This window comes from Podarcis gaigeae, assembly GCF_964106915.1.
Source record: "Podarcis gaigeae genome assembly, chromosome: 10".
Lineage (NCBI taxonomy): Eukaryota > Metazoa > Chordata > Lepidosauria > Squamata > Lacertidae > Podarcis > Podarcis gaigeae.
In genome coordinates this window covers 21,569,782-21,596,124 of record NC_139686.1, presented here as the reverse complement: position 1 = coordinate 21,596,124, position 26,343 = coordinate 21,569,782, and the positions used below count along the sequence as shown (strand labels likewise).

Below are 26,343 nucleotides of genomic sequence, written 5' to 3'. Positions count from 1 at the left end.
ACAAAAACAATATCTTCCCTTCTTGAGCACCAGGGTGGAAAATGAATAGGTTGTGAAAGCCTTCCTCAAAGAGGTGCTTTACCTTATATAGCAGGCAGAGCTGCAACAGGTGTGGCTCCTTCCATTGCAGTACAGTGTGGGATGAGGTTGAGGTGGAGACTGCTCCTATCCCTCAGAACACAATAGAGGAGTTAAAGCAGGGATGATGAACCTGTGGCCCTCTCGATATTCTTGGACCTCAGCTCCCATAATCCTTGACCCCATTGGCCATATTGGACTTGCAGGGTGACAGGTGCACAAGCCCTGAGTTAAAAGAAAACAGGAGATGATTTAGGTTTCTCTTTAAGAGCTGAAGGTTTCTATATACAAGCTGCATATCAATCAGCTGGTTTTTGTGTGTTCAGGCATTCATGTTCAGGCATGATGCATGCAATGTTTGCATTTGGATCTGTTTGTGGGAAGGCTAAATGTCTTCCCATAAACCTCTCATTATCCTACATTTTTAGTGCATAACCATCACTTTCCTACCTGCAAAACAATCTGTCTTTTAAAGCAAGAAGTGGATTTGTTGTGCCATATTGCTCCAATCCACTTTAATAGTCTAAACCTAAATTTGTGGTATGCATTTGAATCCCTCCTGCAAAGTCTGGAGGTGACCTAAGACTCTATACCTCTAAGCTGCTTATTCATGAACAAAATCTCAGAGGAAACCTAGCTCCACCCCTTCCTAAAGGATTGCCAATTCCTTTCTGACAGGGCTCATGTAGCTGGGGGTTTGGGCTGCTTTTAACTCTTCAAGGTAACTTTAAATTATTTTATACAAGGAGTCACGTTGACACTGGGCTTTTCTCCTCTCTCATGTGGTTTAGCTATTATGCTTTGTTTTGAAGTTGTTTTTATTTTAACATATTGCACCCAGCATAAAGGTTCTCTGTTACGAGGTGAGCAATAAAGCCAATCAATAAATGTACCCTTACCAGCTACACAGAACGTAGATGTTTAGTAGATGAATCTTTTTCCTTGCATGATGATCTTTACTGTTGCTGCTCAAAGTTTCAACTGATAAATGTCTGCCTGCTGTGCAATGTCAAAGAAATAGGAGCCCTGCCAATAAACAATTGGAAATCCTACTGATCTTCTTTTGTAAAAAGGATTACTTTTTGCCCAGGAAGTAGAGCAAAAATCTGGGCTGTTCTTGCCTGATTCTTCTGAAAATGATACACCATGCTATGAAAAGGTTGGGGGTATATTGTGAAGACACAGGACATGCAAGACTGGCACTCCAGAACAGTCCCTACTAAAGTGCATAATAATATTTGTCTTTGTTCATGTGAACAAAGTACTCCTATCTGTTTTGAAACATTGCCCTTAGTACTCATGTAGTTCCATACAGCACAACCCAGCCAAGCAATAATGGTCAGTCATTCTGATAGATGTCTGTATGCTAGGAAATCACACTGATGATACCCAAGTTGTTGTTCAGTTGCCTTGTTTGGCATGTGTCTGATTTAACTACAACCATACTTGTCCTCATTTTCATGCTATCACAAAGCCATGCAAAAATGTCCGTCCTCCCCCCTTTTAAAAAAGAACATCCTAATGCCAGGCTAAATAAAGATCTGAATGCCTGACGGAAAGAGCAAATGCATATTTTATCGTGTTTAAGATGACTGTGAGCAGTAAGCATAATAATGAAGGGCCATGGAAGGGCAAAGGAATGAAGTGATGACAGCTGCGCGCTCATTTCCATGTGCACATGTGCTGGCGTGCATGCCAAATGTGTCTGGGACTATATAGTAGGGATGAGGTCCTGAGCTACTTTCTCACTTAGCAGAAGCATTATTTAATCATGAAGTCATATTGCGCTATAAAGAATGAATGGACATTATTCCAGGGATGCCAGTGTGTGCATGTAAGTGTGTGTGTGTGTGTGTGTGTGTGTGTGTGCGCGCACACACACACACACAATTTTAGAGGAGAGTGAAACCACTTTGGGGAAAAGCAAGCTGGAGGCTTGGAGGTGAGTAATTTGGCCAGAAAGATTTTTTCCTACCCCTTCAAATTTATAATAAAAATGAATTTTTATATGTAAGGTTAGTGTGGGGGACCCTCTGGGAGTTTGCTTTAGTGTCCTTATTGTTTGTGGACTTCCTTTTGGTGTCTCTGTGTGTTTCAGTCAGATGTTGTTTTTTAATAAGTAAGGCGGGTTGTTGGTTTGATTGAAGGCTTATCCTCTTGCTCCCCCTCCCAGGGGGGAAACTGCTCCTTGGCATTCAATCAGAGCAAATGGCAATTTGGTTTTCTCCAGATTGATGTTTTCTCCAATTTTGCACTAAAGAGCAGCTTTTTCTTGGGAAAGGAGTGGGGCAAGGGTAAACCCACTCAGACTCATGCCTCGAAAGTGTGAGTCTGGGCAGAATACCACTCAGACTTGTGCTTTCTTGGCACTAGAGAAGTAGACTTGTGGACGAGCCCTGAGTGTACTTAAGTGCCGCTTTTCAACAATGATCTCCAGTTCTGAGGGTGGTTTACAACATAAAGATATGATATTAAAACACAAAATACAATATAAAAGCACAAGGTGTTATAAGAAAAACTGTTCCTTTTCCCTTATGGGGTACCCAAGAAGACAGTATAGAGTCTTATGTAGGTTCTCAATTGGTAGGAGAAAATAACAGAGGCCTACCAGAGAATATTGAGAAGCAAAGCAGCTCGTAAGCCTAATCTTTATTAAACTGTCGCAACAGGGCTTTGCTTCTCAGTAGTCTCTGGTTGCCCTCTGTTATTTTCTCCTACCAATAGAGAACCTACATAAGGACTCTATATGGGCTCTTGGGTACTCCATAAGGGAAAAGGAGCAGTTTTTCTTATATATGCATCAATACTCTTTTCTCCTTTTTCTTAGAAGTGAAAGGGTAGGTCTTCCATTAATAATGGAATTACACTTCATTTATTAATCCAAATTAACACTTCTCAGTTGAGCGCAAGGCCATCTCACATCACCAATCAGCACACAATGGTTTCTTGAAAGAAAAAAAGATGAGCAATTTGCCCCCTTTTCCATAATAGACTGATATACAGTTCATCGGTTCCTTTTGACTCCCTTATCTAGTGAACACAGAAAACAAAGATGCGTCCTTTTCGCCTCTCCTCTTTAGCCAGCAGCCAGCAATGGCTAGAAACTCAGCTGTTTGCCTGCCAGAAGGCAAATAAGGAACTGAACCATCAAGGGCAGCGTACTGTTTAATTGACTTAGTAAAGACTCCTTGTATTCTGCTGTTTTCTTCTTCTTTATCACAGAAGCAAATCCTGAAAAATTCAACAGCCGCTTTCGAAATAAAATGTTTTATGCTGGGGTGAGTTGAAACGTGTTTTCCTGAATCCAAATTTTGCTTATTTTTTGGGGGGGTGGTGGTAAACAGTTTATTGTTTGTTTTATTGCTTTAATTATTGAGGATTGTCACCACTATTCTTTGGGACATCAACCAATTGGCTTAATCTTCAGGCTCAATCTTGAGCCCCTTTGAAGTCACCTGACATCATAATGAAATTGGGTATTTGACAGTTTCCACCCCTGTGCTTCCAATAGTTCAGAGGTTATCCTTTTGGAGTATTTTGGGCTCCTATTCCATGTCACTTTCTGATTCAAGGAAACTTTGCCAATTAGAAATGTCGTATTCACTGAGAGCAACTTCAGCACTTAACTGTGCCCTGAAACTCAGCCTCTTTCTGTGGGGCAGCTTCACTTAACAAGGCCTTGTTTTCACTCCAGATCCTTGAAGCAACAAAAATGAAATTCAGATGAAATTATTATATCACACTTCTTTTCCCCATCTACTTTTCTGTATAATTTAGGCAGCCTTTTCAGACTTCCTTCAGAGAAGCTCCAGAGATTTATCCAAGCATGTGAAAGTTGTGGTGAGTATAAAAAGGGGAACAATGTTTTTTAAGGACGTGTTGGAGAATTGGCTGGTAAAACAAGATGAGAAAAGTTTCCTCTTGGTTGTAAAGTTGCATACATTTCGTGAAGACAAGTGGAAATTAGTTTCACTTACATTTAGTGAATTTAAGGGATTTGGGCTGGTACCTAGATTGATTGTTACAGAGATTTATTGTTACAGAGTTGCCACTTTTAAGACGGAACAAGACGTCCATGCCTTTAACTGAAACAAAAAAAGGAAGGAGAAGGAAAGAAAGTGGGCGCAATAAATTTATTTCAGCAAGTGTGCTTTCTGGCTACATCAACCTTCCCTCCTTCCATGTTTATTTTCCCAGTGTGTACCCCAGTGTGTTTTATTTCCCACTAGATGTAATGGCACTTGGCTCAAACCACATCAACATATCTGGAGTACTTGCTTTTGCCAGGGGAACATAGCAAAAATAAATACAGTGTGGGCTTGTTCCTCTTTGTTTCATCTGGGCTTCTTGTGTGATGTGGCCTTACATATTTTTGTTTTTTTATTTAAGTCCAAGATCTCATTGAAATAAATCCACAGGTGTTTATTTTATAATAAACCTTAATACATACTTGTGTGCTCTCTCTCACTCTCTTTGGCAGTGTGATGGCACAGACCTGACCCCAAAGATTCAGGAGCTGAAATTCCAATGTATAGTGTTTTTAAACATACCCAGGTAAGGACTTGTCCTGGGAGGACTTGCGGCAGGGTGAGGGAACCCTAGGAGGGGAAACCATTTTTGAAAAATAGACAATTGTCCCATAGATCTAGGATTAGATCTCTAGCAATTACCTGAAAAGGCAGCTGTTATAGTTCTATTCCCCCTCTCCCCCTCTCAATCTCTCTCACAATGAATTCGAAGACCTAATTGAAATAAACCAATGGAAGGGAGGGAACAGCCTCCCATTGTCCTCTTTCCTCACTTGGAAGACCTTACTCACTTTTTGAGAAATTGTTGTACTTTGGTGATGTGAAGAGTTGAAACCAAAGAGGTGGTAGGGAGGACTGACCATAGGGAGCTTTGAAAATAAAAGTGAGTTTCCTCTTTGCCTTACCCTCTCAGACCTTATTCAAACAGCTAACTGGGATAAGTACAAGTGTGCAACCTGCATCAGCCCTGCAAATGGAGAATTGACCACCCTGGTCTGCATGATACAACCCTGGTTTAAAGCAGAGGTGTTCCTTCCGAAACCTTATCCTACCTGAAAGATATTTGTAGAAGACATATGCTTGGTTTTGTTGCTAAAAGCCAAGTGGGCCAGATGTTCAGTGTTTGCTCAAATCCCACGTATCCTCAACCTCTCACATTCATGCTTGTGAGCTTTCCATAGGCATCTGGTTGGAAGCTGAACTAAACAGGTTTTTACTTTGAACCAGCTGAGCTCTTCTTATGTTTTTTTCTGTTCAGGTATTGTGCTGGCACAATGCCCTGGGGGAATCCAGGAGATCACAGAGAATTTGAACCACAGCGGCATGATGATGGTTACATTGAGGTCATTGGGTTCACCATGGCCTCCTTGGTGAGTCTTTTTCATAGGTTGCCTCCTGCCAGCAAACTGTCTATAAGTCAACCAGAGCTGACTCACAGAGAATAAACCAAATGGCAGGTTTCCAATAACTGAGTATGTAGAGTGAATCTTCCTCACTCCTGGTTTGCCATTTGAGGGAACAGTGAAGGGTGGGTGAACACCCCTTCCTTCTGCACCTGAAAAAAATGGCTTGCAGGAAGGACTTTGATGCTATCTTAATATCTGGTGCCATAATTATTGCCTCCTCCCATTTTTATTCCTTGTTTCTCTCCATGTCTTGCCCTTCCTTCCTTCCAGATTATTCATTCTGCAAGGAGAGGGGGACTAGAAGAGCAAGGAACAATTAATTCTCCAGGGCATCAACCTTCCCCTACCTATTGCTAGCTGTCTCTCCCACCGACATACCTTTATTGCTCCCAAGTGCCTTTTAAGCAGCACAGCAAGTCAAACTCTGAAGCTTGCAAATGTTGTTGGTGTGTGACTCTAAGGGTCAAACTTCATGTGGCATTAAACATCCCTTTTATCCATTTTAATTGGAATTAGTGACCATGAGGAGCCCCCATCAGGACCCTTGGTGGGTAGGCACAGGGAGGTTAACCCTTTCCATGCACCACTGTGGTCCCAATGAAAATTGCCCTCCCTCAAGCTACTATTTGCACTCCTATTGGCGCATGTTTATTGTCTTGAGGAAAGGCAGAAGCGAAAAAGCCCAGAGCAGACAGCTCATAAATATCCACCATCCACCCTAAAAGAACCATTTGGGACTTTAAAAAGACCTGTGTTCACCAAGGAAAGGCAGATTCTAGTAAGCCTCGGACAGGGATCGAGTACCTTCACCTTCATAATCTTTTACCTTATTATATGTATTTTTGTGCACATTCCTTGGCTGGAGAACTGCACTGCACAATTTGGAGAATTGCAAATTTCAAAACATGGCTGGGTTTCAGTTTGTACATTTGTTTCCAAAAATGTGAATAAGGTAGATTGGCCTTTAAATGCCAACCGAATCAAATTTCTCAAAGTCAGTAGGTACTAATTCACCTGCTGAAAGCAATCCTTGAGCTCATATGGTCTTGCAAATAACAGTACATTTTAGCTAGATTTCACGACTTGAACTGATTCCTCCCCTCTTTTTCTCTTTCTGTTGCTAAGGCTGCTCTTCAAGTGGGAGGCCACGGAGAAAGGTTACACCAATGCCGGGAAGTGACGTTGCTGACGTACAAATCCATCCCCATGCAAGTGGACGGGGAGCCTTGCCGGCTGGCTCCCTCGCTGATCCGAATTGCCCTGAGGAATCAGGCCAATATGGTGCAGAAAAGCAAGAGGAGGACATCGATGCCTATGCTCAATGAGTGAGTTAGCTCCATGTGCATCTTGGGAAAAGGGAAATGGCAAAGTTGAGCCAAGTCAGTGATGGATCAAAGACATGGCCGAACTATGCCAAACAACACCCTGTCATTCTGCACCTGTCCAAAAGATATGACATGCCTCCTCCTTTCACCGCATACCCCACCTTTGTTTGTGCTTAGCATGCAAAGACAGCTATACAGCTAGAGGAGCAGGAGCCCTTTTCTTACTCTCAATATATAATAACAACCCTTCCCTCCCCTGCAATTCAGTACTGGCTGCCAGTACATTAAATGTCAGAATAACTCAGGACAATACCATCACCCTAGCCTTCCAGCCACTTGTTCGTGGAACATTTACTGTATTCTGGTGAGTTTTAATGAAGCACAGCACACTTTTCTCATACTATCCTTTCCAGATAATTTCACCCTCGCAGAGCATTCACTCTGTGACATTGTTAGCCTGAAGTTAATCCAACCCTCAGCGCAAGACTCTCAATCTAAGCAGAAATGAACAACCCATCCCCGCCAACATTTTCCTTTCCTTAAAAAAAAAACAAACCTTCACCGAATATTATCTGGATCTATGTTGCCCAGGCATCTGGTGACATTTCCCTAATATAGGAAAACTCACTGGGTTTTGAAATGTTTTCCCTACAACATCTTCCCTCCCCTTACCAAATGACTTAGAGCTTTCTCTTGTGTTCCTTGTGGGAATGAAGTTTATTTTTCATCCAAAGAGCTATTACTCCCACAGTTCCAACATCACAAACTTTTAAATTGGTAGCACATAGCATTTATGTATTGTATTAGAGGATTCAAGGTAGTTCACATAACCTCATAATGTGTAGAACACAACCTTCTAGGACAAATCGATATCATTCCTATATTGCAGATGTTGGAGGAGAAACTTTGGATTTGTCTCCTGTATTGTTATGAGGAGGGTCAGGATACAGTGGTACCTCGGGTTAAGTACTTAATTCATTCTGGAGGTCTGTACTTAACCTGAAACTGTTCTTAACCTGAAGACCGCTTTAGCTAATGGGGCCTCCTGCTGCTCCCGCACCGCCGGAGCACGATTTCTGTTCTCATCCTGAAGCAAAGTTCTTAACCTGAAACACTATTTCTGGGTTAGCGGAGTCTGTAACCTGAAGTGTATGTAACCTGAAGCGTATGTAGCCTGAGGTACCACTGTACTTGTAAAAATGTGACACTACACATATTCCAAAAAAGGCCCACGTAGCCCCCCCCCTTTTTGTAGAAAAGTGGGTTGTATGTTACTTATCAAACATTATACAATTCTTTTTTATAATTACTAGACCTGAATGTGCTGTTCCATCCATGAACAAACAGGCCCTTCTACAATTTTCAGGAGCTTAGTGCCAGTGTACAAGATCAGGTTTGCTCCTGAAGATGATCAGAACCAAAGATAGTCAGATCCCACCTTTTTTTAAAAAACAACAACACACAAAGCCAGTATCAGGATTGTTGTCACCAGCTATGGAATCCTAGTAGCTGAATGCCCTTGTTTAACAGAGCCTCTTCACACCATCCCTTTTTTGCCCCTGAAACACAGATGAGCTCTTCAACAATATTGGCAGCTATTCATTTCTCTCCCCCTCTCTGCTTGTTTTCAGTGAAGGGAACTGATTTAAATTATGGGCTAGGAAATAAGAATCTGTCTCAAGATGATAATTGTGTGTGGTCTTTTTGGCTCCTTCTGAAAATATCATTACCGAATGGGTTGTGACTAGATTTGATTTTCATTTATTTTATTTATGTGGGTTTTTAACACATTCAGTGCCCCAAAATACTATGTTGTCGGCACAGCTTTACTTCCTGCAAGAAGTGACCAAATATGTATTGGAGAAAAGACCCCATGCTTCAGTTCATGCTCTACAACAGAGCTGGGAAACCTCCAGGTCCTTCTACCTGGCCTTTGGGACTCCTCCCAGGCCACACCCTTCATCAGCCCTGTGTTGCACCCTCCTTAAATGTTCTTGCCTGACTGGAATGTGTCCTTGAACTCTGATAATGACCTTTGTTTGCCTGGATTAGAAGGCAGAGAGGGGCACATGAGTGTGTGTAGAAACTAGCCTACCATTGAAGGCTAACATCTACATTTGTTTTGCCTCTGGCCCTTGGAAGGCTGTGACCTTCAGACTGAAGAAGATTCCTTACCCCTGTGCTACAGCATGGGAAAGTTAAGGCCTATATCCTCTGCCTTCTCTCTTCTATGTCAATTCATCTCCAGGAAACAACCCAGCAAAAAAAGAAGAGAGAGGTTATGTGTGAGAAAGAGATAAGACCAGGCATCAGCTAAGTGACCTAGGCAAAGAGTCTCCTGAGGTCCAAGAGGAGACTCCAATTTCCACCAGCTCTCTTTCTCTCTGCAGTCACTTTGCTTCTGAAGACCCCTGTACACCCTTGCAGCCATGTCCTTCCTAGAGTGCTGGATGCTGGACTGCAGATGGTCCTATTGCCTTACCATTTCTTCCTTAATTTTGCCCTACTTTACAGAGGACGTCCATCTATCTGAAGGACTGTCAGAGGACAGTCCTCTGACTGAAGGAGTCCTCTATGTGAAGAGGTGTCCCGTCTAAGTCTGAGAAAGAACCCTAAGAAGGGAGTGTAACCAGGGGTCTTGGAGTGGCCCAACCCAGTGGCATAGCATGGGGGGTACAGGGGGGGCCGGCCGCACCGGGTGCAACATCTGGGGGTTAGGGTTAGGGGGCGCAAATCCACGGGTTAGGGGGCGCAAATTACTTGCCTTGCCCCGGGTGCTGACAACCCACGCTACGCCACTGGCCCAACCATAGGTAGAACCTAGACAGCAGGCTGAGCTTCCGTGGTCACAATCTTCCCCACTATGTTAAGATGCATTGTGTTTCTTTTTAAATTATGGCAATTATTTTCTGAATGTGCATCTAGATGTATAAATTAGTATATACAATACCTTTGCAAATTGTCCTTTTATGCCCTCTTTTTGGTTTTTGGGTGATGTGTAAGTAGCCACTCTAGATAGCAGATACCTCATCCCCCTCACATGCCCTCCCCATTCACATACATAATATGAGAGGCAGAGTGGGCCTTACTTGGGGGGGGGGGGAGTGACCCTGAATTTACCTCTGCCTCAGACACTTTCTCCCTTACTGGTTTGCTTCCTGTAAGGAAGTTGTTATAAGAAAAAAAAACTGCTCCTTTCCAGAGCCCACATAGAGTCCTTAAGTGGGTTCCCTATTGGTAGGAGAAATAACAAAAGCCAACCAGAGTAAATTGAAAAGCAAAGCGGCTAGTAAGCCTGATCTTTATTCAAGGAACTGTTGCAACAAGCTCACCACACGCTGGAGGGAGGAGAACCCTGAACAATGGTGTGCAAGCTCTTATATAGACTTTTGAAATTGCCCACCCTGTAGCCCAAGACCACCCCCCTAAAACATCATACATACATCACAGAAGGAAGCGGTCTACAGCAGAGGAGGTGGTCTACAGCAGAAATCCTGTTTGCCAGGACACCTGATAATGGTCACTGATTGCATTACCTGGGCAGTCTGGCCATTCTTTTGTGATGGTTATTACTTTAGTTCCTGAATCCAGGTCACAGGCCCACCCTATTCATTCACAAATACACCTTAAAGGTCATTGGGCGAGCCAGAATGGCTCCAGGATTGCTCTCCTATACTATTTCACATGGTTCATATATTTAGATCTGTGTGCGTTTATGAATATTTATTCTGTGTTTGAGACCTTAAAATTCTTATAACAAAGTCAAGGAAATGCCTCACAAATGACTGTGCCAAGGGAAGGGAGGAGAGTCAGGCTAAGTGCTCCTCTCTCACATACGTCTGTGGTTTACGACGTTAATTAAAGGGTCCATAACATACCTCCTGCTGCTCCTAATAATAATAAACCTAATATAAAATGAGAACAGAATGAAAACTTCACAAGATAGAGCGGAAACAGAAGAAAGTGGGGAGGGCTAACTGAAAAGGCAGTGAAACAAAAAAAGTATTCACAGCCCATCTAAGCACCTTAATGAGGCTGCCACTTGGGCCTACTTAAGAGCTGAGTAGACTTTGGATGGCAGTGGGACACATAGCAAAGGCAAATGTCATGGTAAGGCCAGTTTGTGAGAGAAAGCGGCCCCCAAAGCAGTCTTTCAAATTGTTAAAGCAAAACCCCTGCCCCTTTCCCAACTCACATATTGAATGGGTGGGTTCCTGAATAGTGAGTGGCCCCAGGATATCTACTTTGGCCCTTAGGGTTCTGTTTACCAAGGAAGCCACATAACATCAACTCCAATGTCCAAGCTGGAGGACAGGAAGTTGCCATATGAATGTGCTCAGAAGTACAGTGGTACCTCGGGTTAAGAACTTAATTCATTCTGGAGGTCTGTTCTTAACCTGAAACTGTTCTTAACCTGAGGTACCACTTTAGCTAACGGGGCCTCCCGCTGCTGCTGTGTCGCTGCTGCACGATTTGTGTTCTCATCCTGAGGTAAAGTTCTTAACCTGAGGTACTATTTTCTGGGTTAGCAGAGTCTGTAACCTGAAGCGTCTGTAACCCGAGGTACCACTGTAACTTTAACTGGAGTAGGTCATCACATCTGTCCTAAATGAAGGACTATTCTGGGAATTGAGAGCTTTGAGCATGTCAACAGAAGCAAGAATATTGACTGAAGAACACACATCTTATTAATGTTTGCTTGCTTCTTATGCACTGATGAGAAAAAAGCAGCTATAATCCCACAAACTAATAAAACAGAAGCATCTGGGTTTGAATCAGTTTTGGCCCTGATTTGTGGGCTAAATTAGAATAAATAATCCTGTTTAGGCGATCTATGAATTGGGTTGAGGCTTGCCTCTGTGGCACAGTATGCAAGATGAAACTAGTTGATAGGAAATGTCGCTATGCTGTACGGAACTGAAAACTATTTTCTACAGCCTACAATATTTGCTTAAAACGTTTTCCTTCAGCAAACATCCCTCTGAGTTCCTCCCCCAAATTCTATGCAGGAAGCGAATGTGAAACACATGCAAACATTGCCAGAGCAAATGAGTTTAAACTTTAAAAGTCTGGGATAATATTTACAGAATGTTTGGTTAAATTGGCAAACAGTGTCCACATTTAATATATATTGAGTGAATTTGCAGGCTTCCTGCTGGCTTTATCTTTTAGATGTTGATGATGACAGACCCTTCCGAGTTACATAATAGCATCCTTCTACTCTGGTGTATTCCAGGACTATGGGGCTCTGCATGGCTGGAAATTGCCCCATTTTCTTTAATATTAGGAAGCATTCCGAATACTGAATGGGAGTGCATGTTTCAATGGGGCTGCATGCTTGGGGTATCATCTGCCATTGAAGGTGATGGGGCAGCAGTTCCTGTTTGCATGGAGCTTTCTGTACAGCTTCCGGGTCATGTGGCCAGCATGACTAAGCCGCTTCTGGCAAACCAGAGCAGCGCACGGAAACACTGTTTACCTTCCCGCTGGAATGGTACCTACTTATCTACTTGCACTTGACGTGCTTTCGAACTGCTAGGTTGGCAGCTTAGACAGCTTAAATTTGGTAGTGGCAGTGCTTACCCAAGGCACTTTGGTACCTGAGGTGAACCACAAAATGGTGCCTCTTCCCAGCCAGGAAGAGTGAATATCTACATCGGGAACAAAGGAGAAGGGAGTCAAATCAACCTTATGCAACAGTTGAAGTGGGAATCAAAGGTGGGTGTGGAGCCCAGGAAGCCCCAGAGGGCAGCCCCACCATTTCCTCCTTATGGGTGAAAGAGCAGGAGTGTCTCCTGTTCGCTGAGATTCCACTGTGGAGGCAGCATGGGGGTTGGGGTGCCGAGAAGGTGGTGGTAGCTCTGACCTCCAGGGAGTGCATTGCAGCCACTGTTATATAATAATAATAATAATAATAATAATAATAATAATAATAATAATAATAATTTATAACGGCCTATCTGGCTAGGCTTCCCCAGCCACTCTGGGCAGCTTGCAACAAAATATTAAAATACAGCAATGCATCAAACATTAAAAGCTTCTCTAAACAAGGCTGCCTTCAGATGTCTTCTAAAAGTCTGGTAGTTGTTGTTCTCTTTGACACCTGGTGGGAGGGCGTTCCACAGGGCAGGCACCACTACTGAGAAGGCCCTCTGCCTGGTTTCCTGTAACTTGGCTTCTCACAATGAGGGAACCGCCAGAAGGCCCTTGGCGCTGGACCTCACTGTTGGCACCACAGCAGCAGAACCAGGCGATGTTTTCCTCAGTGGCTGGATTTGTCACCTGGATCTTGCCACCAGAGGTAGCCTACATCCTCCAAGAGACCCTGGTCACTAGAAAAGTCTGTACTTTGTCCACCTCTCTTTCAAAACCTGCAGCAGGAAGTCTTAACAGTGGCTACTGCTTTGGCTCAGAGCAAGCCAAAGTACAGAAGGGCAGGGTGGCTGAACCATGGGAATTCTGTTCTCCCTTTAAAACACTTGAAGCTGCTGAGTTGTGCGGCTGGCCAGCAGGATGTGCAGTGGCAAGAGCACTGTTTGCATAGCCATAGTTTATTGCACAGCCAATGCAAATCCCACATGTTCACTGGTGTGTCTCTTACCGCAAAACCCACAAAGGGTGGGCAGCCTAAGATCATTTTTAAATGGGGAAAAGGTTGGTTCAGGCTCACAAGCATGTTTCTGCAATAGGTGTTGTCAAATCCTGCCATCCTCTACCCCCTTTAGGTTTTGCTCCACCCACTTGTATAAAACAATGGGGCTGCAAATGGAAGAGACAAGGATACTATTGTCCATCTCAGACCCTGATGTTTCAAGGATCTGACGTGTGTGTGTGTGTGTGTGTGTGTGTGTGTGTGTGTTTTCCCCTTTAGGGATTTCCATCTTAGGAGATGGAGGGCCTAGAATTCTGCTACTCCAGGGCAGCCATCTCTGCTATTTATTGATGGACACAAAGCCTGGAGCTACTATATATTATATATAACAGGGGACACCATGTACAGACAAATTGACCTCTCCACATGCTTTAGATTGGGCATAGGGGGCAGTATTCACATTATGGGGAAAAATATAGCTCTACTCCAGAATTTCCCCTCCCCGACTTCAGGAAAAATCTTGCATTTCATGTATTTATTTACTGCATTTCTTTCCCACCTTTCCTCCAAGGAGCTGAAGGTGGCATGCATAGTTCCTCTCCTCCCCATTTTATCATCACAACAGCCCAGTGAGGTAGGTTAAGCTGAGAGTGAGTGACTGGCCCAAGATCAGCTGGTGAGCTTCATGGCTGAGTGGAGGTTTGAGCTGTTGTCTCCCGGGTCTAATCAGACGCTACAACCACTCAGTGGTGTCGCAATGGGGGGGGGGCGGGCGGTGCGCCCTGGGTGCCATGTCTGGGGCGGGGTGACAAGAAGGCACCCCGCAGGGGCTCGCGGCAGCACGAGCAGCCATCACACCACTGCCGCATGCGGAGGATCCTCCATTCGCAGCTGCAAGCAGAGGATCCTGGCGCCGGCGGCAAACCACTATGTACAGTGCATGTGCAGCGTTGCACGCATGTGCTGTACAACAACAATGCCGCACATGCGCTGTACATAGCAGTTTGCCACTGGCACCACTCAAGCACTGTACAGATAGCACGAGCAGAGGATCCCGGCACCATCTGCACAGTGCTGGAGCGCCGCCGCTGGCAAACTACTATGTACAGTGCATGTGCGGCATCGCTACATACGGCACATGCGCTGTAAGTAGTGACACCACACATGCGCCATACATAGCGGTTTGCAGCCCCGGGTGTCACGATGCCTTCGTTCGCCCCTGCAACCACTACACCAAACTTCCTTTCTAGTCCTCCTGTGGCTAAAGGTTTGGTAAACTAGGACCTCTCTGCTCTCTGCAACTGCACTGAGTCAGCGTCTGTTGTTGCCAAAAGCTATGTTTACAAGGATATAAATAAGAATAATGGGAAATTCTTTCAGAGGCAGAAGGTAAGGTGCAACTTAGGATAAAAGTTTAAGCGCCACCAATGTGCAGTGTCAATATTGCTTGTCTCCAGATAGGGGAGAAATAGGAGGTATAGATGTGAACAAAGAGATATCATGTTTGTTTATGGCTCTTATCTTTTGTCCATTTGTCTTCTGAGTCACGCTTGTTAAATTCGGTGGCAAAGTTTTACTGAAGTTAATCTGGGAGAGAGTCAATTTTGCTTTAGAAGAATGAGCTGCGTTTCAGTCCGCCTCATGCATCATTAACAGAATTGCCAGCTAAACTCCAGTCCCAGAATCTCTAATAGACAGAGGGGAGGGGGAAAAATACCCATCCCACTGATGATAGATGAAAGAGAGGGAAATTGACTTGATAGTGACAACGCTGCAGTGCCGGCAGATTGGAGAACCTGGCCTGATATGTAATCTGAATGTCACTTTGAAGAGAAAAGTGCTATATAATCAGCATCCAGTTTCCCATCATGCATTTTATGATCCAAAGACAAAGTTGAAATGGGTTTCTCTGTAACACAGTCAATGAGGGACGACAGCTTCCTCCGTATTTTTTTCTTTCAGTTTGCATTTTTTTGGGGGTGGGGATATTCTGTGTGATGAAATGCCATTTCAAAACTGAACTATTAAAAAACTGTTAACCAAAGAACTCCAGGGATCTCAGGCCTGAGAACCAGGGGTTCAGAAAGGATCTCCCACTGGCTCTTCCAGATCTGCTTAGTTTCAGGGACTGCGATGCTGATGCCTTCAGACCATTCTGTGGACCCAGTTGTGGACTCACATTTTCTCACTTGGGCTATTGATCTAACAACTACAACAACACAATTCACCCTAAGGTCCCAGGGCACTTTACAACAAAATATAGCATTACTATTAAGGCACAACAGTACACAATATTGAAAACAGTTTTAAACACCCCAAATCACAGAAATAAGGTGAGTCCTAAAAATATGCATCTCCAAAGCCAGGGTGAAGAGGTGCTGTGTGAAGCCCCAAAGGCCATCACAATGTATTTCCATGTGGACATTTCTATGCACGTCACTGGCTCCATTGGCAATCCTGCCCCCCTCATTCAGATGCCATCTGGGCCATGTGTTTTTGAGCCCGTGTCTTGTTTGACTCATCTTCATGGAAACAGTTCATGGTTGGTCCAAAGCATGGAGCTGATTGCCTCAGAAATTCAGAAATAGGGATGAGGGGGAAGGGAAGGGAACCACTGAAGTGGGGTGAACAAGTGAGAGAGGTTGGGGGAGTTTGTGGCAATGATGTGCTTGTATCTCTCCAAAGATGGTTGCATACATCCTCTTAGGATGAAGAACTGTAGCCCCTTTTTCTATAAAGGATGCTTCATACCCCAAGGTCTTGTAGTGCTGCAGGGCTCAAACCCTAGGAACCTCATGAAGCCCAGCCAAGGTACCAAACCATTGGTTATGCTTTGCCTCCAATATTGGAGGCAGTCTACCTCTGAAAACCAGTTGCTGGGAGATCACAAGTTGGGGAGAGCACTGTTGCCCTCAGGCTCTGTTTGTGGGCTTCCCATGGGCATCTGTTTGGCCACTATGAGAATAGAAAGTTGGAATAGACAATCCAGCAGGACTCACCTTACAGCCTTATATCCTTAACTCTGCCATTGACAGCTACCTGCCTTGTTGCCTCAGAGTTCCACCATGCCCCATAACCAGACGCCATTTTCCTCCATTGCGCTTGCTGATACCTCCCATTGGCTTTTCCATTGATGGTTGTGCTGCCTTGCAGCTTAGCACACATCTCCATTTTGCCTCAACATGATGCCTTCCTTTTGTTTCTGTTTAAATGTTGTTGTATGTCTCTCTCTCTCTCTCTCTCTCTCTGGGCTTTTTCCCTGTCTGTCCATGCCGTTGTGCTGATCCTCTCCCGGCTGCACATTTCCTGCTGCCTATAGCATCCCTAAAGTGCCCTCTGCTGACCTGAGGAGAGTTTCAGCTCCCCCTGATTCCTTCGCCATGTGAGTACTCCTCTTTTCTCTCCCTTCTTTGAAATGCCCTCCGCTTCTCCTTGCTCCACCTCTTCCCACCCTGCATGGTTTGTTATGTGCTCATCCTTCCATCACCCTGAAGCACTTTCATCCAAACCTAGCATGTCCAATGAGGTAGTTCCTACTGTGCAAAAGAGGAGTTTTAATTGGGCAGAGGTCATGTGGTTGTAAGGTTGCTGAAAATACTTGCCCTCTAAGCAGAGCTAGAGCACTGCCTGACATTCCTGTAGGATAATGCTTGTCTTCTGCCTCCGTCCTTGATATGCTCTAGACTTTGGACCTTCTGAGTTACGTATTTTCTTTTTTAATCTCGAAACACTACAAACAAAAAATCCCTGTAAATGAAACTTAAAGGAGAAGGAAAGTGTTTATCAACACAAGCAGTAATCGAGGTGTCTTAAACTGGCTATGCATCTGTTTTGTTATGCTGCATAATTTGTATTTTCAAAAAAAGCTTAATAATGGGGGAAAATCTGGTGGGTCAGTGGCATAGCTCAGAGAACATCCAGCAGGCCAGGGACAGAGCTGAGGAGAAACTTGGGGATTATGGTTAGGGCCTGGCAGAATTGCAACTTGACTACCTTTTCATATACCTACACAGAATTTGGCTGGTGGGGCAGTTAAATACTTGGTGGTTGTTCCCTGATTTTCTTTTCTTTCTTTTTGGCTCTTTCAACAAAGGCCTCGAGGAGCAACCAGCCCTAGTTTCCTGACTTCTGGAGGGAGATCTGTAAGCCAGGGTCATATTTACATGTAACTAGACATCACTCCCTCTCTAGGTCCTCAGGAAATGTTTACAATGAGGACAAAGAGAACTTCGGCACAAAGTACATGATTATCCTATGGAATTTGCTCCCAAAATATGTAACTTTTGTCATCTACATGACACACAATACAAATTGAATAATGCAATGAAAATCAAATAATGTACAATAACACCACCACAAAACAAAATAATTTTATTTTTTGAACTTATATCCCACTTTTGAACTTATATCCCACTTTTCCTCCAAGGAGCCACGGTGGAGTACACAGCTCCTTTCCTCCCCATTTTATTCTCACAACAACCCTGTGAAACAGGTTATGCTGAGAGTCAGCAACCAGCCCAAGTGACCTTCATAGCTGAGTGATGATTTGAAGCTTGGTCTCCCAGATCCCCATCCAGTGTTTCTCAAACTTGGATCTCCAGCTGTTTTTGGACTATAGTTCCCATCATCCCTAATCACTGGTGCTGCTAGCTAAGGATGATGGGAGTTGTAGTCCAAAAACAGCTGGAGACCCAAGTTTGGGAAACACTGTCCTAGTCCAACAGTCCAACCACTGCTCCACACTGGCTATCAGAATGCTGCCACATAGCTATCGACATAGAGATGGGAAGTAGGTGCATGAATACGGTGCTCGCTCCCCCTGCAATGTGCTTACCAGCGTCATGTTGTTTCCTAGCTTTGCAACGATTTCAGATCCACTTGACCTCTCTGCTCAGCTTCTCTAACATTTTCAGCATCTCAGTTAATTTTTATACGTCAGGTCAAGACTTGAAGAAAGTGGCAATTTTTACAAAGGGACCTCAGCTAATTTGTTAGTCAAAGCTATTCTGTATCTCCAGATCTGAAAAGAATAGATTAATCAGGCAGCTGCACAATGACTGACAATTAGCATGTCTGATAAATTAAAGCACAAACCCAAGGGGAACTACAGAAATTGGATTTGGGATGCTAGTTGCTTTGAGATTCAAATGTTCTCCTTCAGCTTGGCAATGCGTGTTGTTTCTGAAATCCTGTTGGAATGACGTGGCTGAATTGGTTTTTGAGGAATATGAGTGACTGGCTGCAAATAACCTTCAAATATTTTGGTCCATTTATCTTATGGAAATGGTCTTGAATTTTGGATTGTGAAGTCTACGAATTGTTAGCCAGTGTTCTACATCATTAAATGGTGTGACCTTCTCTGAAATTGTATTGAAGATTTTGAGTTGGCATTCAAACCACATTCATTTTATATGGCCATTTGCCTGCAGAGAGAAAGCTCAATCTGCTGGCTTTTGTAAATATTTGGCTAACATCAGAATTACCGTATTCATCATTGCTGCCCACACAAACAGCACCTTGCTGCATTCATCAACATTCCTGTACTTTCTCAAAGTGTTAATTATTTCCTAATAAAACAGTAATCAAAGACATATTTCCTTTTATTGACATTCTGGGCAGGAAACAGTAATGGGCTGTTTCTGATCCATATAAAATGTTGTGGGAGCTGGAGATGTTAATGCCATTTACATCTCAAAAGACAGACCCAAGAAAGGCTATTACTGCTAGTGTTGAAGTAACCAGTACTAATTATTCATATGAGCACAAAAAACAAACAAACACTTAGCTGCCTTCTCTGCCTAGCTGAAATCAGTATGATCTGCAACTGTATACCAGACCATCTGAAACCTCATTTTTTGTTATCTGTGGAACTCTCAAAATGTTAATTCATTCATACCTGATCCTATGGAGAACTCTGCAGTAAGGGAACCTATGGAGACCAGGAATAATTGCCAGACAAACACAACATACATACACATTGGCTAATGCATTGAAGGTGAATTGATTGTATTTAGCAAGTTGAAACCATAACAAAATGTTGCAGTGTGGACGGTTCCAGGCAGGCAGGCAGCCAGCCCTTTTTGAATACAGTGTTACCTCTGGTTATGAACTTAATTTGTTCTGTAGGTCCGTTCTTAACCTGAAATCGTTCTTAACCTGAGGTACCACTTTAGCTAATGGGGCCTCCTGCTGCCGCTGCGCTGCTGGCACATGATTTCTGTTCTCATCCTGAGGTAAAGTTCTTAATCTGAGGTACTACTTCCAGGTTAGCCGAGTCTGTAACCCGAAGTGTTTGTAACCTGAGGTGTTTGTAACCCGAGGTACCCTTGTATTTTCATTCCCCATTCCCCAACCTTCAACATTCAGCCACCATTCTATAGTTACTGAGGATATTCGGTCCTTGATGGGCTGTTTTGGTGTCAAGCCACACTAAAAAAAGGACATATTTACACAGTGTATAGTTAAGCTATGGAATTCACTCCCCCAAGAGGCAATGATTGCCACCAACTGGGATGGTTTAAAATGAGGATTAGACAAATTAATAGAAGATAAGACTCTCAATAGCTACTAGGAAAACCTCGCTAGATTTAAACAAAAACATTTCCCCAAGCCTATTGATACCTCCCTCTTGGTCATGAGTGGTGCTATTTTTGCTAGGTACAAATCCTCACTCATAATGTTAGTAGGATATTAACAAAATATGCAAAATACACTGAACATGAAGGAACCAGTCTCCCTTGTAGCTGTTTGGGGGTACGTACCATGGGCCTCATTGCTACAAAATAAATTAATTCAAGGGGAAGGTAAGCACATGAAAATGCATTTGCATTTGTTGCATTTATATCCTACTGTTTTCTCCAAGGAGCTCAAAATAGTGTATATGGTTCTCCACCTCATTTGATGCCCACAAAAACCTTGTGGGGAGGTAGGTTAGGTAAAGAGGTCCTAAGTCACCCAACGACCTTCCTGGCCGAATGGGGATTTGAACCCTGGTCTCCCAGGTCCTAGTCCAACACTCTAAGCACTGCACCAAGTAAATCCTGCTCCAAGTAAATCTCCTGGAGACATATTGGAGGAAAAGAACTGTTGCTGATACACTATTAGTCTGTGATGTGTTGTCTCTGACTCTGTGGCATTAGACACACCTGCATGGATTTGTCGGAAGGCATTGCATGCTCATCTGCTGCGACTTAACTTGCCACCCAAATGAACATGTGCTCAGGTGTTTGCATTCCTTGCCAGTCACTCAGTGCCAACAGAGTTGATTTTGGGTTCAGTAAAAGCCTGTGGATGGTGCTACTGATGGTTAATGCTATATTGAATGCTATCTGTGATTAGTTTGTATATGCTGGAGGTTTGCACTGAAATGTCACAGACCGTAGCTGCTGTATTTCATGGGATTTTGGGTATCCCTGTTAGGGTGCCAGTTTACTGGCTGCCGGATAGGGGAGGATCACCCCAATAGATGACAGATATTTTCATAAAATTGGCTATTTTATATGAATAGGAAGCAGATATGTGACTAAATGTGTAAATAATTTCTGTAATTTAAATAGAGGGAGTCTGTGGGGAAACTTCGGCCAAGTATTCTGTATGTCTGCACTGTGTCTTAGGAGACAACGGAAGAGTGTGCCTTTGGGGGTCAAACCGTTGGAGAGTTGCTATGCCGGCTGTGGTTGCAGAGACTGATACGGGAGAAACATTTGCAGACATCTTTGTGACACAGAGTTGGTCTGCCATTGGGCCTGGTGCCTGACGCCAGCTCCCTGGGGATCCTGCCACCTTCCATTTTGTGGACATAACCAAGCCAACAATAGATATCACTGAGACAGGAGTGCAAACATATTGGGAATGTGGGCTAGGGAGAGCACATCTTTGTTTGAGAGACTGTCCTGCCATGTGATGCCCCAAATTGTTTGGATGCAACACACGAGGAAGGTGTTGCGGAGTTGCTCCTGGCAGTTGCAAGTTGCCCACGACTCACTTCCATAGGAGAGTGTGCTCAACACACAAGTCTGATAGACCTTCATCTTGGTATTGGCTGTTAGCATCACATTCTCCCGTACCCTTTTGGAGACGTGAGCCATTGTCTTTAAGATGCCCCAAAACTCTTTTCTCTCTCCTCCGATGGCATCTATTTATGTTTTGAATGAGTAAAGCATTGTCAAAGAGAGCCTCATTTTTAATGTATCACTTCTAAGCTCTGACAACGAAATCTCAGTAGCAAGGTTAATTATTTTTCTTTTGTGGCCGCTGTTTTCCTTCTCCCTATTGTTCTAAAGGCAAGGGGATTTAATTAGTTTTGCATGTTTATTTCTTCTCCGGAAGATAGGTAATTCATTAATCTGTCACTGCAAACATGGCCCAGGGGAGATGTGCATTTTCTGAAGTTTAATTTCAGGGGATTTTTGTTTTTAAATGGAGGCAGATTTCTCACTGAATCATACCAGCTAAGCTAGAATTTCAATGGGATGTGATGTAGACTGTTTTCTTTCCTTTTTAAAAAATCTGTCAGAAATCTGTGACTGAATTCCTCCCTTGTCTGACTTTACGCAGACACTTGAAGGATAAGATATGGTTCACAAGACTTGTAAATAATTGGAAGGAGAATAAGGGTGTGTTTTTAATTAAAAGTTTTCATCCGGCTGAATCAAACTGGTGCTGTGGCAGAAATGTTGTTTAGATGTCAGATGAGTGCTCTGGGTTCAACCGCTAGCCTGGATTATCTCATTTTTTTCTTTTTGCATGTCAGTGGAGGCAGAAATACACATTCCAAATGCTGCTACAGCAGCAGTATTTCCACAGGGTCTGGATAATTAACCAGGCAGTGTTAGAGTCACACAGCTTCAACACAGGTGTGTGTCATATTGTCAGAGCGGTGTGTCTGGGTACATTTTCCCAGGTGGGCATGAGAGGAAGCTGGCACCTGAAGGGAGATGGACTTTGGGAGTGTTGGCCTGCTATAGATTTCATATGCTTTAGTCCTAGACATTGGGAGAAGGGACTTCAGGTCCAGTGTGGGCTTCCTCTTCATCCCACCAACATCATCTCCTGGATCTATGGCTGCCCTGCCCTTTTGTGTTCTGCACTGTTGCTAGATCCCATGAAGCAAGGCTGAGCAGGAGTTTCAGGACCATGGATAGCTCCAAATGCTCTGATAAAGTTTGAGAGCAACCTGAGCCTTTTTCAGCCTCTGCCCCCAGACTACCTCTCCCATGCTCTTCCCCATTGTGGGTAACCTCAGATTCTTAAAGGGTCAGTCCTCTGACTGGAAGATGGGCACCCTTCTGTTCTATAGCCTAATACGTACATGGTGTACTTCCTGCACCAGTGGACTGGTGATGAGGCAGTTGGTTCTTCAAGTTCAATGGAAGGCACCCATGAGGGTCTAGGTTCCAGCCTTACAGGCCCTGGGGGTATGGGAGGTTGTTCTGTTGACCCTTGGCTGTGAAGCTCAGCAATCTCATTTTCTCTAGCAATAGAAGAGAAGAAGAGAAGAGTATGGATTTGATATCCCGCTTTATCACTACCCGAAGGAGTCTCAAAGCAGCTAACATTCTCCTTTCCCTTCCCTTCCTCCCCCACAACAAACACTCTGTGAGGTGAGTGAGGCTGAGAGACTTCAAAGAAGTGTGACTGGCCCAAGGTCACCCAGCAGCTGCATGTGGAGGAGCGGAGACGCGAACCCGGTTCCCCAGATTATGAATCTACCGCTCTACAATAGGTGTATGAATCTAACCACAATAGGTGTATGAATCTAACCACTACACCACAATAGGCTCAGAGCATCTGCTTAGCATGCAGGTCCCAGGTTTAATCTGCAGCATCAGCATGTCCCCTGCCCCAAACCATGGAGTGCATGAAACGTGAGCTAGCCAATGGTCTTGCTTTGTATAAGGGAGCATCCTACATTTCATTGTGGTTTCTAGTTCTCTTGTCCATGGGTGGAGAAGTGTTTTCAGCCCAAGGTCCACATATCCTCATGGGCAATCTTCTAAGTGGTGCCAAAGGCAAAATAGACTGGTGCAGTTGGATCCAAATGTTTCTGTGCAGACACCCCTCTTTAGCTGGGCAAATAAGAAGCATTGTCACAATTAAAAACTCAAGGCTGGCAACATTGAGCAGGGATGTAGATGTACGTGGTTTGGGAAAAGGTCTCTGATTTTGGAAATCCCTAAGGGCCAGATAGAGAGGCCTAGAGGGCCGCATCTGCTACTGTTATATGCTTTTCTCTCTCCTTTGGGGCTTGGCTCAGAGTCTTTTATAAGATCCTAAATATGATGTCTGAAAAAGAACTGTACCAGCCACTACTCTGTTTCAAGGCCCATTTCAATTATGGACTTAAACGGATTGGATTCTGATTCTCTGTGTGTATGCTTCCTCCAAATGAGCTCCACCACAGATCTTGCCAGCAAGAATCTGCCAAAAGGGCCACAAATCAGGGCCTTTTCTGTTGCAGCCCCAAAATTTTGGACTACCCGTTTTCAGGGGATTTCTATGGCTCCATTCCTCCCCCACCCCCAGATAAGAACTTGGCTGTGTCTTTGATAGTTTATTTGCTACAATCTGTTTCATTAATTGTAAATTTCGATCTTTTTTCAGTGTATTTTGTGTGTGTTCTTATTTGCAAATTGCCTTGGGAATTGTTCATATGCAAAGTGGGATTACAGCGATTGAAACGGATACATAAATGAAAAATATTTATGGCATGGAGGAAAACGTGCTTGGGAAGAATTTTTAGAGTTCACAGCTTTGCTTGTGTACAAACCCATTTGTGCAAGAGTTCATTTGGCTCATTGGCTACTGATGCTGATGGCCAGAATACATACATCTAGGCTTCATGCTGGGCAGAAAGTTACTATGAATTTATCATTCCACCACTTTGGAAAGCCAACTCTGTGGCAGGGTTTTTGGCATACAAGTGAGAATTCCAACAGTGTTCAGTGTCATTAGCACTGCCTAATACAAATGACTATCATTTTTGCTAACATGTGCCTTAGGATGCAATGAGACAGAACCTCTTATATGAATACATAGCTATTGCATTTCCCAGAGGCTTTCTGGTCTCAGAAATGCCCATGTTGATTTGTAATTTATGACTGAGAAATCGCTGCAAAGTCTACAGTGAACTGCATACCTGCAACATCTCGGAAACCTAGTTTCTGGATTTGTTCGTCCAGTAAAGGTAAAGGTAAAGGGACCCCTGACCATTAGGTTCAGTTGTGGCCAACTCTAGGGTTGCGGCGCTCATCTCGCTTTATTGGCTGAGGGAGCCAGTGTACAGCTTCTGGGTCATGTTGCCAGAATGACTAAGCCACTTCTGGAGAACCAGAGCAGCGAACGGAAACACTGTTTACCTTTCTGCCGGAGCTGTACCTATTTATCTACTTGCACTTTGATGTGCTTTCGAACTGCTAGGTTGGCAGGAGCAGGGACCAGGCAACGGGAGCTCATGCCGTCGCGGGGATTCAAACCGCCTACCTTTTGATCGGCAAGTCCTAGGCTCTGTTGTTTAACCAACAGCGCCACCCGCATCCCTTGTTTGTCCAGTACTGGTAGACAAATAAAAAGACATGAGAAGAACTGGTTGAGGCCAAAGACCCATCATTATCCAGTATCCTGCTCCCACAGGTGTCAACTTAGATGCCCATGAGAAGCCCACATGCAGGACCTGAGTGTAACAATACTCTTCCCCGCTCAGTTTGATTCCCAGCAACTTTCTAAAGGATGTGGATAAGGCTACAAGGGATCACAGAAAATCTTCACTCAACTTAAGCGCTGTATAAAATAAATGGCAGCTCTGCAAGAAGTGGCCAATAATTTCAAAATAAATATGTTAGAATTAGATCGGCCAATATAATCCCTGTCTTAAAAATGCTGGAAGTGGTAAAAAATGGATTCTTCAATATTATTGTGGACATCCTTTCCCTAAAGATGCAGTTGCAAAATTAAATGTAAGCTTTATATTTGATATTATATATGCGTTTCCTCAGGTCTTCTGAGGAACAACAACAACTCGTTATCCAAATGGCCTAGGCAGCACTCAAAACTTAAAAGAATAGGGTACTCATCTCTGTATCTTGTTCTTACGCCAACATATCCAGATAGTGGTGACAAGGTGCTTGTCTGAAGGGGAAGAGAGAGACAATTTCTAGAGCACTGAGGAAGCTGCCATTTCTTATTTTGTTCTGTGTCGATTAGTCTTTCAGTTTTTCACTGCAACGTTGCTGGAATACATCCCCTTTCCTCAGACATGGACTATTCAATTGAATACTTGTGTTGATTGAAGTCTGAGGACTTGGTTCATTTCATTATCTGCTCTCTGGCATTTTTAAAATCACCTTTCCATATAAAAATGTGTTTTTATACATTATCTCATATTGTACCATCTAATGAGAAACCACACAAAACCACGCAGTCACCACCCAAAGCAACAACCGCAGGTCAACACAAGTAAAATAAAAAAATGTAGCCCATATAATTCTTTAAAAGTCTTGTCAATATTTAATTTACGCCCCCTCCCTGATTTTCCCACCTCCTGTGACTTTAGAGGGCACTGGCACCATCCATCATATTGATCTTAATTTCTCAGTCAACTTCTTTTTGAATGTTAAATAAATGTCTGAGTCAAGAAAGGGACTGAATCACCTGGCTTGCAGCCTGCTGTTATTCGCCTGCTGCTTTCTCCTTATCCCCAGAGTTCTGAATCTCCAGATCTACCTACAAAAACAAAAGAAGCAGCAGGTAGATCCTACCCTGTTAGATGAGATGTCCGAATGCCAGCTAAAGCAGACAGCTGTCCCCTGAAGCTGCTCAGGAAGTTATGGGTGCAGCTTTCTGTCTCAGACGAATCATGACAGCTTGCCTTGCATAGAGAGAGGGTTTTTTTTTGACATCTGAGGGCACCTGGGCAG

The 26,343-nt window shown here is 43.7% G+C and overlaps 1 protein-coding gene across 7 annotated transcripts in view; it reads left to right on the top strand.

Annotated features, from left to right (window-relative positions):
• DGKI (diacylglycerol kinase iota) overlaps positions 1 to 26,343 on the top strand; it is a 240,220-nt gene that overhangs the window by 148,311 nt on the left and 65,566 nt on the right. For 4 of the 7 annotated variants that reach the window (XM_083700075.1, XM_083700074.1, XM_083700076.1 and 1 more), the window contains 6 exons: positions 3,301 to 3,356; positions 3,856 to 3,918; positions 4,559 to 4,632; positions 5,365 to 5,476; positions 6,638 to 6,837; positions 16,749 to 16,811. In XM_083700075.1, coding sequence (XP_083556201.1) covers positions 3,301 to 3,356; positions 3,856 to 3,918; positions 4,559 to 4,632; positions 5,365 to 5,476; positions 6,638 to 6,837; positions 16,749 to 16,811 — 568 coding nt within the window. The remainder of the gene's footprint in view (positions 1 to 3,300; positions 3,357 to 3,855; positions 3,919 to 4,558; positions 4,633 to 5,364; positions 5,477 to 6,637; positions 6,838 to 16,748; positions 16,812 to 26,343) is intronic. The other 3 variants (XM_083700078.1, XM_083700077.1, XM_083700073.1) reach the window with 1 other exon arrangement.